The sequence below is a fragment of the Loxodonta africana genome, chromosome 6 (genome assembly GCF_030014295.1).
Source record: "Loxodonta africana isolate mLoxAfr1 chromosome 6, mLoxAfr1.hap2, whole genome shotgun sequence".
Taxonomy (NCBI): domain Eukaryota; kingdom Metazoa; phylum Chordata; class Mammalia; order Proboscidea; family Elephantidae; genus Loxodonta; species Loxodonta africana.
Window position 1 is genome coordinate 45,445,618 of NC_087347.1, and position 14,728 is coordinate 45,460,345.

The 14,728-nt window shown below is 41.3% G+C and overlaps 1 protein-coding gene across 2 annotated transcripts in view; it reads right to left on the minus strand.

Moving 5' to 3' along the window:
- The window catches only part of LOC100665288 (aldehyde oxidase 4-like), a 66,297-nt gene that overhangs the window by 11,431 nt on the left and 40,138 nt on the right, over positions 1 to 14,728 (minus strand). For both annotated transcript variants that reach the window (XM_003405941.3, NM_001303260.1), the window contains 9 exon segments: positions 13,461 to 13,557; positions 10,192 to 10,316; positions 9,222 to 9,355; positions 7,715 to 7,802; positions 7,329 to 7,415; positions 6,959 to 7,150; positions 5,106 to 5,333; positions 2,568 to 2,663; positions 204 to 332 (listed from right to left, as the gene is read on the minus strand). In XM_003405941.3, the coding sequence (XP_003405989.3) occupies positions 204 to 332; positions 2,568 to 2,663; positions 5,106 to 5,333; positions 6,959 to 7,150; positions 7,329 to 7,415; positions 7,715 to 7,802; positions 9,222 to 9,355; positions 10,192 to 10,316; positions 13,461 to 13,557 (1,176 nt within the window).

A 14,728-nucleotide genomic window follows, 5' to 3' on the forward strand; every position in this document is an offset into this window, starting at 1 on the left:
CTTGTTTTTCTAGCTTCTCCTCCTTTACAGAGAATTTCAAGCTAAACTGGAGAGAATAGTATAACCCCTTCCCCCGTTCCCCATTATCTAACTTCAACAATTTATCATCTATCTCCCCAAGATAGATGATCTTAGGTGGGGTGGTACAAGGTTCCTTCCAGCACTGACATCGGGTGACTGTGAGAAATGGAAAGAAAAGTCACCTGCACGGCCTTCCCGTTGATGTCTGTAGCCATGGACCCTGCTGTGAAGGAGGCATTGGGCACGGTGATTGTGCTGGTTTCAGACAAGTGTATGTACGACTGGGGGATGTTCAGTTCTCGACTAGCCACCTGCAAGAAGTAGAAGAGAAGTAACATTTATTTCATTGATCTCAAGCCCCTAAATGGAATGCCTTTAAATTCTTTTTTAGAACTTATAAAACCTGGCTATCCTCCTAATGGGGGCAGTGGTGAATTCTTGCCTTCCATGTGGGAGACTTGGGTTTGATTCCTAGTCAATGTACCTCATGTGCAGCTACCACCCATCCATCAGTGGAGGCTTGTGTGTTGCTATGATGCTGAACAGGTTTCAGCAGAGCTTCCAGACTAAGACTAGGAAGAAAGGCCTGGTGATCTGCTTCTGAAAATCAGCCAGTGAAAACCCTATGGATCACAACAGTCTAATCCAGTTGTATATGGAGTTGCCATTGTAAGGGGGAGGGGGAGAGCTTGTACTCAGGAAGAGGAAGAGGCGGGGGTGGTGACATTCCTCAGTAAGACAATCCCTACAAAGGAAGAGAGAGGGGGTGGTGACATTCCTCAATAAGATGGTCCCTACATAGTTAAACTTTAAGCCAAGGAAATGATCTTTACAGGGTCTTTGATTTGATAAAGCCCTTACTTAACTTGATAAAATCCCTAACTTGGTAATTAAACCTTAAGCCAAAGAAATAGTCTTCATAGGGGGTCTCGTCCTGGCTTTTAAATGTTAACAGAGACAGATAAAGAGACAAAAAGGGTATAATACCCTAAAAAAAAAAAACGACTACTGGGCACTCAGATTCTTTCTCTACCTGAGTAGCCCACTTGACGCTTCCTAGTCAACTGTACTTTTACTACTAACCCTCTGCTTGCTAATAAACCTCTGCTCACTTGGCACTATTTGTCTCAGTGTTTGAATTCTTTCCTACGCTGAAGGCAAGAACCGAGGCCATTCTCCGGTAACACCATGAGTTGGGGCTGACTTGATTGTAGTTAGCAACTGCCAAACATTTAAGATAGCATCCTTGGGTTTTGTATGTAGATTGATGTGCTTGAAAATTTTAAACCACATTGTAAAAGATGCACTCCTTTTTTGTAGGTTGCCAGCCTAACTCTTTTGTGCTTTCTTTTATAGCAGTTTATAGAAGCCAGGTGACAGTATGGTCACTCTGGGACATTTAGTTCAGTATGACATGTGATACCTGGAGGTAAGCTCAAGGCCTTGGTCTTACTCTTCCACCTTCATCTTCTCATGGTAGATAGACAGCTCAGCAGATGACATGTATGCCTGTCTGTCTGTCTGCAGTTTCCTTTGTGGGACATTTTGCTGACATAATGATTTTGTTGGAAAGTAAGCAAGACATTTTCAAAGAAGGGCCTGTGGACTTTTGTGATTTCCTACTTCCAAGTACACTATTAAATAATATTCTTTCCTTAATGAAAGTATCTTCTAACTCTCATTGGGAGTGTAGGTTTATTTCCCACATATTTTTCATTCAAATGTCATATTCAACAAATTTTTATTTCGCATTAAAAAAAAAAAAAGGGAAACTTTTCTATCACAAATATCTCTTGCTCTGCCAGCAGTTTAAAAACACTCCTTTGAATTAGCACGTGTAATGGCAGGTCCCGTGGAGTTCCTAAACAGATCAGGAACTCTGAGAACACGATTTCTCATCCTATTAAATGTATTTGTTTCTTCTAATTGAGTATTTGAATTAACACATATTACTTCGAGCAGCTGCTATAAAGCTTGAGAGCATTGTATCTTTTAAAGCTGGAATCATATTTTTCAGAAGACTTATGGGCTTTTTTTTAAATTGTGCTAAAAATATAACACAACATTTGAAAATTCGACCATTTTTACGTGTACAGTTCAATGACATTAATTACATTCATCATGCTGTGCTACCATGACCACTATCCTTTTCCAAATTATTCTGTCATTAATAGAAGCTCAGGGCCCCTGAGCAATGGTTTCCCCTCTTCCCCTCCCTGCCACCCCAGGTGACCACTAATAAGCTTTGGACTGTGTACATTTGCCTATTTTATATAAGTGGGATCATACAGTGTTTGTTCTTTTGTGATGGGCTTAGAACCATGCCTACCACAAAAGGACACTATACATGGGAGGAATAATATATTTTCTCAATTTTAACACCTCCCTCCCACACTTCCCTCCATTTTTACATTCCTGAAATGAAGATAAGTCTTACAATTGATCTATACATTTACTGTGATGGTCTTTCCCCTGCTCAGCAAGAAAAAAAGCTGTTTGATTGTAAGAGGCTATGTTCTTCTACAGTGGAGAAGGTGGACACTTACCTGACTCATTTTGGTGTAAAGGCCTTGTCCCAGTTCGCAGCCACCATGAGTCACCAAGACAGAGCCATCTAGATAGATGTGGACTAGAGCAGCCGCCTGGAGGGAAATAATTATAATGCCAGTTTGGAAACTAATACAGCCAAATGTTGCTGTGAGTTTAGCTGAGGTTGTCAGACAAGTGATTTTGTTCACTGAACCAATCTCTTATTTTTTATACTGCAGAAGAGAGACATTATCTATGGCTATGTCAGATAATTCCTTTCAATAAAGCCTTGAAAATAATCAATGTAGATCTATGAATGGGGTGTCATCTCCCTCCCCACCAGAGTTGTCTGCCTTCTGGAGGCCTTGATGTGGCTACCTCTCCAAAGTCCCAACCTGCATGACATTTTATTATCCTGCCCTCTCTGGACATGGAAATTCATGTTAAAGGAAATGGAACCTGCATCAGTAAATTTCCAGGCATAACCTCTCCGGGATACTAGAGGAGCTGGAAGAACCTTGAGATATTTTAATGGTCTCTGTTATGGATTGGGAAACCCTGGAGGCGTAGTGGTTAAGTGCTACGGCTGCTAACCAAAGGGTCGGCAGTTCGAATCCACCAGGCACTCTTTGGAAACTCTATGGGGCAGTTCTACTCTGTCCTATAGGGTCGGTAGGAGCTGGAATCCACTTGATGGCACTGGGTTTGGCTTGTTTGGTTTTGTTATGGATTGAATTGTGTCCCCCAAATTTTCATCTCTGTGGCAATCTAACAAGAGTGGTGGATGACCATGTACAAAGGAGCATTGCCACAAGCTTTCAGAGCCCATGTGAGGTTTTATGTTAATGATTGTGTAAGTAGTACCCAGGAGGACTACTTCAATTGGTGCAGCATAGTAGAGACAAGAGGTGGGACAGAGAACCATCACACCATACACAGGCATTTAGGAGAAAGACTTCAAAATGACTTTGAGTCAGGACCTCCATCACTGTAAGTGGGGATTTAGTTTTAGAAAAGCAATACCATCCATCATATTACATGAACCTCGCTCTTTTAAATATTACTGGCACCTATACTACTATTTTTTATTTCATTTACCAATTTGTGTGTAACTAAGGCATAAAAGCTATAAGTTTATTCTTTGTTTTAAGGTTATACAAAGTTAAATAATAGTAAAATAAATAATTTAAGCAACCATTGAGAGTCCACAAGAAAGTTTTCTTCTTTTTTTTTTTTAGTGGCACAGTGGTTAAAAGCTATGGTTGCTAACCAAAAGGTCAGCAGTTCGAATCCACCAGGTGCTCCTTGTAACCCTATGGGGGCAGTTCTACTGTGTACTATAGTGTCGGTATGAGTCAGAATCAACTCAATGGCAATGGGTTTGGTTTTTGGTTTGGGTGTGTTATCTGGCATTTCCTAGGTGGTGCAAATGGTTAATGTGCTATACTGCTGACAGAAAGGTTGGCAGTTCAAATCCACCCAGAGGTACCTCAGAAGAAAGGCTTGATAATTTGCTTCCGAAAAATCAGCCACTGAAAACCCCATGGAGCACATTACTAATCTGACACATGAGTCAGAGTTGACTTGATGGCAGCTGGTTTAAACTGTGTGTGATTCAGGCTTGAGAAACGTTGTTGTTAGGTGCTGCTGAGTTCGTTCCAACTCATAGTGACCCCATGTACATCAGAAGGAAACACTGCCCCCGGTCCTGCAGTTGTTCCTGTGTTTGAGCCCATTGTTGCAGCCACATTGCAGCCACATTGAGAAATACCACCAGGGTGAAGCACTAAGCATCTCCTCCAAGTTGTGCTGTGCTCCTGGCTTCCCCATCTCTCCCTCTCATTTTGCTGCCCACCTTGTTAGTAGACTCTGAGGATGGGTGCCTAGGAGAGAGAGTTTTGGTAAGAGATCGCTAGGGCGTATCTCATTCATACCATACAGGAAGCCTGTTTTCTTTTCTTTGCATCGGTTGGCTATGGGGACATTTCAGAGATTGATGAGGGAATAAATAAGAGTTAGAAACAGAACTTCATGAAAACCATTTATAGTAAAACTAAAAAGGAGGCACAGTAGTCACCTAGCCTAATTTAAAAAAAGCCTAATAAAAAAAAAGCCTAATATAGTAGCTAAATTTCTGTGTGAAGGGGGTAGCTTTATCTGTCCTCAGGTGTTTTTGAAAGCTCTGTCTTCAAATGATCCTACTGATGTCACCAAAAACTTAGGAAGGAGAGAAGGAGGAGGTTCTCTTGTTTCCCCCAGCTCTCTCAGAGATTTGAAATTTGACCCCAAACTCCAGTGCTCATGTTTGGGGTCCTGCCACTCAAGGCCAAACTCCCTGGGGCTGAACCTTTCTGAGGTTCTCGATACTAGAGCTCCCTTGATATCTGTGGTCCCCAGTTCTTGCCTAAACCATTTATGTTTCCTGTCGCAGGAAGCTGCCCCAGTGTCTTCTCTCTTCCCAGAGGGGACTATCCCTAGCTGTACACAAGTGTCCTTTCAGACAGCCAGTTATTTGGAAAGGGCTTTTGTTGAGAAGACATTTCTCTCAACCTCACCTGATTGTAGTAGGTCACGGGAACGCCAATGGTAAATTTCATGGGGACTACAGCAAGCCCTCTCTTCTTCCAGTAATTCTCTTTGTTAAATTCCTCTGCAGCCTGTTTCCTAGCATAGAATGCAGATTTCTCCAGACATTCTTTCCAGCATCTTCGCAAGGGCTCTGGATTAAATGTCTGCTTATGTGCTGTTTTGGTAGTTCTTTTATACATGTTTATTTCTTTAACCTGAAAGAGGAGAAGATAAAATGTATTTTAAGGATACATGCTTGTTCTATATGTGGAGCATACGTTTTGTTAGATACCTGATATGAAGGAAGCCTTTTTAAAAACAGAAACAATTCAAATGGCTATAAATATGCAAAGAAGCCGTGGTGGTGCGAGTGGTCAAGTGCTTGGCCGCTAACAGAAGGTTGGTGGTTTGAACCCCCTCAGTGGCTCCACAGGAGGAAGACCTAGAGATCCGCCCGCATAAGGATTATAGCTAAGAAAACCTTATGGGCACTTCTACTCTGTCTCATGGAGTCTCTGAGTTGGATTCAACTCAATGGCACCCAACAACAACATAAATATGCAAGTGCAAGTATACACCCTATAAACACAACGATAACAATAATAATGATAGAAACTATTATTGCACACTTCATATGCTCCAGGCTCTAGGCTAAGTGTGTTATTACAATTAAACTTTATAATAACTCTGAGGAATATAAAGTACAATTATTGGTGCTGTTACAAGTTTTGTAGGTGGTGAGACAGAATTCTCTTGATCCAAAATACAAATCTTTTACTCCTACACCAAAACCAAAAACCAAACCCATTGCCATCGAGTTGATTCCGACTCACAGTTGAGTTGGAATAGCAACCCTGTAGAACAGAGTAGAACTGTCCCATAGGGTTTCCAAGGAGTGGCTGGTGAATTTGAACTGCTGACGTTTTCGTTAGTAGCCAAGCTCTTAACCACTGCACCACCAGGGCTACACAGTGGTGCCTTAATCTTAACTGTTCTCAAAATGAGCTCCACAAAGGCCTGAACTGTGGTAGGAAGTTGGCACAAATGTCCGCAATTATTCTGCTCCCTGTTTTCACACTCTTGGGTGGTATCACACTGACTAGCTTGGACCAATAGCACAATATGTATGTGAAGTGATGTAAGCAAAGACTTGAAAAGTGCTTGTGCATTAGGGTTTGCCATATTCTTGCTGTTCTTGGGAACTCTGTCACCACCACCATGTGAACAAGTCTGGGCAAGTCTACTGAAGGATGAGAGCAGCAGAGATGAGCCTTCCTAGCTCAGGTACTTTCTAGACTAAACAGATGATAATCACTAGTCGTATAAGGGAAGCCATTTCAGACCATAAAGCTCCAGTTGAGCTGCCCTAGACCAGAAGAACTACCCAGCTGACCCTCAGGGTCATAAAAAATACTATGCTGTTTTTAAGCCACTAAGTTTTGTGGTGATTTGTTATGCAGCAAAAGCTAACTGATACATGGATGATGTACTTTCTTTATTTGAATCCACTGATATGATGCCACATGTAGATACTCAGGAAACCCTGGTGGTGTAGTGGTTAAGAGCTACGGCTGCAAACCAAAAAGGATGGCAGTTCGGATTCACCAGGTGCTCCTCGGAAACCCTATGGGGCAGTTCTAGTCTGTCCTATAGGGTCACTCTGAGTCGGAATCAACTTGACAACAATGGGTTTTTGGTTTTTTGGGTTGGTGCTCAAGATATATTTGAATGCCAGGTGCCAGAGGGGCCAGGTGTCAGAGTTACCAGGTGTCAGAGTTGAATGTCAGAGGCCAGCATGCCAATGATGTTAGAGTTTTGTTGGGGAGTTCTGATTGATTACCTCCTCCGGGAGTAAGTTACATTGGGATGCCACTGCTGTTACGTAGGCTTCGACTACCACTGTAGCTTGGGGGAAGCCAAATCCTCGAAAGGCAGTGTTGGATGGCAAATTGGTTTTGCAAGCTCTACCCCGGCACCGGAAATGAGGAATATAATATGCATTTTCAGATTTCAGCACAATGAACTCCACTACCTGAGTGAAAACAAAACAAGATATTTGTCAAACATTCAAGACCACTTATCTGAATTTTATCTCTAACTTGAATTCTTCACAAAATTCATCTAATTTGTAAGACAAATATTCAAGCAAATAAAGTGTGCCACATGCAGCTCTACTGGTAACCTTTGGGAAAGGCATATTTCACAATTACCATCTCAGACTCATCAGGAGTGCATCCGCCATTGACATAATATTCAACATCAGCCGCTTTGATCACACCATTGTTCATGAATCCAATCTGCAAAATGATAACAGGTAAGACAATTTTCTCAATAGTCCTTCTTTGCAAACACATCTGATCACAGCTGTCAATCTATCCAGCCAGTGCACATGATTTGATGTGACATCAATGGCCAGAAGGATAGTAAGGATGATGGCCAAGCTGAACATGGTCCCACTAGATGGTTCTGGCAGGTTTTAGGCAGTGTCCAAACATGACTTTCAGGTGGTAAGGAATTTAGTAATTGTTTTTATTACTGGTTGGTTAACAGTGGACAATACTTTGGGCAGTTTGCTAGAATTTTTGCTCTCACTTACTTTGTATTTCCCGAGAAGTGGATGGCGGCCAGCAGTTATCAGCATGTCATCACCACGCTCTAGAATAAACCGGATTGGACGGCCAGTCCTACAGGAAATGACTGTTAGTATGCTGGGTACTTCGGAAAGTTGTGATGATTTAGAAGTGGGGAAGGGGACTTGAGATAATCTAGCTTAGTGGTTTTCAATGGGAGTAGTAACATGCCATAAGTGACATTTTGGAAATTTGTGGAGGCATTTTAAACCTGTTTTATTATTATTCTGGTTTAGTCATACCTGAGCTTTTATAGATTGAAGTCATATTATCTGGTTATAAATTACTTTTATTTCTTTTTTACATTACATTAAGACATTGTATGATTATTTTACAATTACATGAATCAGTAAAATATATTAGGAGTCTTGGTGGTGCAGAGGTTAAGCACTCGGCTGCAAACTGAAAGGTTGGCAGTTCGAAGCCGCCAGCCACTCCACTGGAGAAAGATGTGGTAGTTTGCTTCCATAAAGATTACAGCCTTGGACACCCTATGGGGCAGTTTTCTTCTGTCCTACAGGGTCACTGTGAGTCAGAATTGACTCGATGACAGTGGGTTTTAGGTTATATTACTATGAATTTCACTTTGGGATAGTAAAAAGGGCATTAAAATATTTTCCATAAAGGGGTGTTGAGGCTGAAAGGCTTGAGAACTTATGCTCTGTCTAGTAGCTCAATCCTTGCATTCAGTCTTCCCTTTCATAAAATTTCTATCAAGGAGTCCTCTGGATTTTGATGGAATGTTCCCAGTGCCTGAAAAATTGCTACATACAAAACAGTCTTTTCTATTGTTGGGAAGCACTAATGAGCTAAGACAATCACACTTTATCTTTTTGCAGCAGTAGCCTGGGCTGTGTTAAGTTTGTGCTGGATATATTTTAGTGAACTTAGGTAGCTATAAGGTTCACAAAAGTCATGGGTATTCCAGTGTCTGGTTAGTACATCCAGATGATGCAGGTCCCAAATGAACGTTCTCAGGCAGCAGCAGACCCCCTGGCTTATTTCAGGACAAAATATGTCTTTTTCACGGTTGGGGTTTTGACCCTCCTCCCATTCATCCAACTTCAGCTTGATTTATTTTAATGATTTAAAATACAACCATTAAAAAAGTGAAAGTCAATGTAGTTCACGAAAAATAATATGTTTTTATGTCTGTGCAGTGAGTTAAAATTTACGAAGTCACTACATTTATTTTGTACAACAACCCTGTGAGACAGGTAGATATCATGTCCCCCACTTTATAAATGAGGAACTGAGGTGACTTGCTCAACATGACATTGCAAGTGAGTGGGCAGAGCCAGGACTTGAACACAGGTCCTATGTTCAGCGTTCCTTCTCCTACAACCCTTTGGGAATGAAATGGGAAACAACAGAGGCTATGACCAGCTGAATGGGGTTCAGAACTTGAAGGACATGGGTGGCCTCCGCATGGCTAGGATGAGTGACTTTAACAGCTATGACTGTGACTCTTACTTGTTGGCAGCCACGGCACTGATAGCTCCCAGCAGCCCGGGCTTGGTCACTTTACCCCCAAATGCTCCGCCAGCTCGTTTCATGCAGCAGGTGACTCTGTTCCTTGGGATGTTTAGTGCTGCAGCCACAAATTCCTGCAAAAGGTAAATCCCTGAAGCCACAATTTAATGATTTCTTCACCCATGTACTTTCCCTCTGCCTAGTAAAAGAAATTCACTAATTCAATACTTTCATCATTTACAGTGTTGTACAATCATCACCATAACTTAATTTTAGAACATTTTCATCAACCCCCCCAAAACCATATGTTCATTAACAATCACTCCCGATTTCCCCCAACCCTCCCAGCACTACTAGTCGGTAGATTAGTAGCCAATAACTGACTCAGAGCAACCCCATGTGTGTCAGAGTAGAACCGTGTTCCATAGGGTTTTCAATGGCTGATTTTTTTTTAAAGCAGATGGCCAGGCCTTTCTTCTGAGTCACCTCTGGGTGGACACGAACCTGTAACCTGTCAGTGAGCAGTCAAGGGCATTGAGCCCCTGGGCGGTGGATCCAGTTAATGCACTCAGCTGAAAATGTCTTAGAAATACAATTCTTCACATGTGTACCACCAATACATGAAAACATTCATGTAGTTACTTAGCTACATTCATAAGGAATAAAAATGAACCACAGAGGGAAAATTAATTCCAATATTAAGGCTTTGACCTCCTGAGATTAAGTTTTACACTATCAATTGTTTTAAGGGAAAGATGAACTTTGCTGTATGTTTTGGAAGGTAGCAAAATTTCCAGATTGCTTTGAAAGATCTGCACCTTGTAAGGAAATACTTGCCCATTTTCTTCATTCTGAACTCTAGCTGATGTAAATAAATAAAGTCCGAGGCCTGGTTCCCAGTGGAGTGCTGATTGTAAGGGCCTCATATCCCATGGTCAACTGGAGTCTCGTTTTCCAAAAATACCATTACCTGCACATGGGTCGGAAACTGTGTTCCGAGGTGTAACACCATTTCTTTATCTTCTTGTTTTGGGATAGCCAGGATGGTTTGTGTTTCCATGTAAAAATGTTCTTGTCCTTCAACATGGACCTCACCTGTAAAGCATAAATATGGAAAATGTTTAATTGAAAGTCCTTACTTGGGGGTTCTTGGTGGTGTTTTGCTTATAAAGAGTGAGTTGCTTTAGCTTATGGAGAGCTGGACTTTGTATCATTTGCTTAAACCATCTTTTCTAATCTTTGCTGTACCCAACCAGCTGAGTAATCCTAAGTAATTCACTTCATATCTGTTGGCCTTGGTTTTCTCGTCTAATGAGGTGGATAGACTTGGTGATGGTGCTGAACTCAAGAGCACAGGCTTATCTGGCTATACATGCAGGCTCTGTCATCTCCTGACACAGTGTGTTTGGCCAAGTTATTAAACCTCAGTTTCCTCATCTGTAAAATGGGGAATGATAGTATTATGTGCCTCAACTAGGTGATGTTGCAGATTAACGAGGCACAGAAAGGACAAGAAACTTGTAAAATGGCAGAGCCTAGGTTATTCCCTACCCTGAAACAACCCTGCTTTTACTGGTTTATCTGAGTTTTTTGACTTGTTCATTACAACCTTATCATTTTGTAGGCTATACCAAGAAAGGAATTTGACCCTTTTTTGGAAGGCAGTGCTTTTACTTTAAAACCAGCAGAAAGATAGCTTTGCTGTTACAATAAGGAAATTGTTTTGCCTAGAGTCAAAGGATTTCTTGAAATTATTCCTTGGGGCAACAGAATGTGAGTCACACAAAAATCTGCTTACATGTGTATCTACTTGTATTTAATCTAAACACAAATTTATTTAATAATTACATAATATTTACAATATGGAAACCCTGGTGGCGTAGTGGTTAAGTGCTACGGCTGTTAACCAAGAGGTTGGCAGTTCGAATCCACCAGGTGCTCCTTGGAAACTCTATGGTGTGGTTCTACTCTGCCCTATAAGGTCACTATGAATCGGAATTGACTCGACGGCATTGGGTTTGGGTTTGGTTTTATTTACAATATTCTAGACATTGTCCCAAGGCCTACCATGTTGTAGATAATTTATTTAATCTTCATCACAATTCTATGTTGCAGGTATTATTGGTATCTCAATCTTGCCAAATGGGAAATTGAGGCATTCATTGGTTAAGTAAGCTGTTCAAGATCACAGGACTAAAAGTAGCAGAGCTGGGGTTTGAACCTGGCAACCAGGATCCCGGATCCACACTCTTTAACGGTGACACTACACAGCCTCTCTGTTGGCATGCTCTGTAACTAGTCATTCCTGCCCAAATTTCAAATTTCCTTCACATTTCCAATTTCCCACTTGTGTTAACATTCTGAACTCCCACAACTGCAAAATCCCAAATGGTAAAGAGCTAGTGTCCTGCCAACCTGTTGCCATTAGGGAAAGAACAAAAATTAAAAGAGAACATATCATTGGTGGTTAAGAGTAAGAGCTTTGGGGTCAGCTAGTCCTGAGCTTCAGTCCTGGTTCTACTGCTAATTGGCTGTCAGACCTCAGCCAATTTTCTAAGCCTCAGTTTCATCATCCGTAAGACTGAGCTACTGATATGCTTTTTCTCAGAGTTGTTCTGCTTGCTTGTTAAATATCAAACCAAAATCCAAACCTCTTGCTACCAAGTCAATTCCAGCTCATGGCAACTCCATGTGTTACAGAGTAGAACTGTTCCATAGGTTTTCTTGGCTGTAATCTTTATGGAAGTAGATTGCCAGGCCTTCCTTCCAAGGTGTCATTGGGTGTGTCCAAACCACCAAACTTTAGGTTAGCATCTGGTTGCAAATTGCCCCAAGGTTCTGATTTCATTGGTCTGGGGTGGGGCTTGGGTACTGGTATTTTAAAAAATCATGCTAACTTAGGTCTTAACCAGTAAACCAAGTCTAAATAAATACACAGCAACAAGATTGGAAAAACCCATTGCCGTCAAGTTGATTCTGACTCACGGCGATCCTGTGGGACAGAGTAGAACCGCCCTGCAGGGTTGCCAAGGCTGTAAATCATTACAGAAGCAGACTGCCACATCTGTCTCCCACGGAGCAGCGGGTATGTTTGAACCGCCATCCATTCAGTTAGCAGGTAAGCGCTTTAATCACTGTGCAACCAGGGTCCCTTCGAGATTGGAAAAGGATAAATAAAACTGTCATTATTTGCAGATGATATGATTGTGTATATAAAAAATTCAAGAGAACCTATAGGCCATTAAAATTAGTAACTCTTTTAACTGATAGTAGAAGTATGACGGGAAAACAGGAAAATGGTCGGCAGTAACTACTAAAGCTAAACACATGAATGTGCTATTATCCGGCAATTCTGCTTCTGGGTATATTCCGTTAGAAATGAGTACTTATGTTTGCCAAAAGACTGTACAATAATGAATGTAGAAACTGCTCAAAAGAGCTTCAAAGTGAAAACAACTCGAATGTCCAGCCATGGTAAACCAAACCCAAACTCGTTGCCATCGAGTTGATTCTGACTCGTAGTGACGCTATAAGACAGAGTGGAACTTCCCCATAGGGTTTCCAAGGAGCGACTGGCGGATTCGAACTGCCAACCTTTTTGTTACAGCAGCCTAATGCTTAAGCACTGTGCTAGCAGTGGTAGAATGAATAAATTATCGAATATTTATACATGCAATACTGCAGAACAATGAAAAATTACTACTGATCTGTGAAACAACATGAATGAATGTTTCAGACGTAACACTGAACATAAGAGGTAGACACAAAAGAAGTAATGTAATACTGTATTATTCCACTTAGAAGACTTTCAAAAACAGGTAAAATTGACATACAATGATAAAAGTTAGAATAATAGATAATAGGACAATAACTTTGGGAGGGTTACTGACTTAGAAGGCACGCAAAGAAGCTATCTGAGGTGCTGGAAATGTTCTACGTCTTGAGGTGGTTAATACTTACCGTAGGCTTATGGAGCAACTCTACTCTGGAACACATGGGGTCACCCTGACTCAACAGCAACGGGTATATGTATGTAAAAATTAAGCTTATTAACTATGCTTGTGATTTGTACATTTACTGTATATTTTACTATAAAACCACCCAAAAAATGCTATATTTCAATTAAAAAATTGAGCCAGGGTTGAGAAGCACTGCTCTAGAGTTTCAGTATTTCTAGAACCAGATGACTGAAACTAGAATCTTTAGCTTTAGAAACTTTTCTGTCATAAGTCCACTTACCTTCAATGATTTGATCAACATGTCTAAAGGCTTGTTCTACATTTCCTTGCTCGATTTTTCTCTCAACAGAAAGAAATGAATTGTGCTGTAGGGCTTGCTGTGTTAGAAAAACAAACAAAACAAAACAAAAAAGGATGAACCAATTATTTTTATTGCATTCTAATAAGTCATGAATCAGAATCAACACCAACTAACAATAACTAATGACAACAACAAATAAGCCACTGGTCTCCCATCAATTGCACGGTCCTACCCTATCAGATCTTCACACACCTACACAATCAGGGCAGCATGAAGAGTCAGGAGAAGTCCATTAAAATGGATTACAGGCATTGGTGACTCAAGAGTTTTGTTCAGGTCTCTGGGGAGGAGTTGAGGGGGATATAAGAACATATAAAACATGGTCCCATTCTCTAGAGAGCTAAGTGATGATGATCTGAGGCAGTTTTCAATTAAGGTGTTAATTCCACAATACAAGTAATGAGAGGTCAAGAAGGAGGAGGCCAGCGGGGCTTGGGAGGCTCAGTGATGGCTGTATGGAGGTGACCAGAGCTGAGTCCTGAACTGGATAGGACTGGGACAGTTAGAGAAGAGAGGGAAAGTCATTTGAAGTCAAGGGCACTTCAGGAAGCAAAAGTTTGAGAATGAAACCAAGCTGGGGGCCAAAATAAGGACAAGGCCAGGCTGGATGGGGTGCAGGTTTTCTTCAAGTAGTAGTGGAAGGTGAGCTTGGAAAGGTGGGTTGAGGCTGGACTATGAAAGACCTCCAATTCCATACTAAGGAGTTTGGGCCTTATCTAATGGGACGTTATTGACTCAAAAAAGTGGTCTGATGAACCTAGTGGTTTAGGAATGTTAGTGTGGTAGGTTGTGGTTAGGTGTCATCCAGTAATAGTCTTCATGTGAGCAGCTTGCCAGGTCTTTCTCCCATGGAGCTGCTGGCTGGGTTCAAACTGCCAAAGTTTTGGTTAACAGCTGAGTGCTTAACTGTTGCGCTGTGGTGGGTGGGTAGGGTGAAATGGAAGACTAGAGCCTCTTTAAGAGGTTATTGAGTAAATCTGACAATAAGATGGTAAAGGCTGGTGGGATGGGGTGAAAGTGAGAATGGAAAGAAAGAGTCAGACTAAGTGGCATTTAAAAGGATAACTGGGAAAGACTTGAATTTGACAATTGTTGGGAAGGATGGGGAAAATCAAGGAGGATGCTGAAGACTCCATCCTACTTGGTGGGTTTTGTACTGCTTATGTATCCATTTATCCATCTATCCC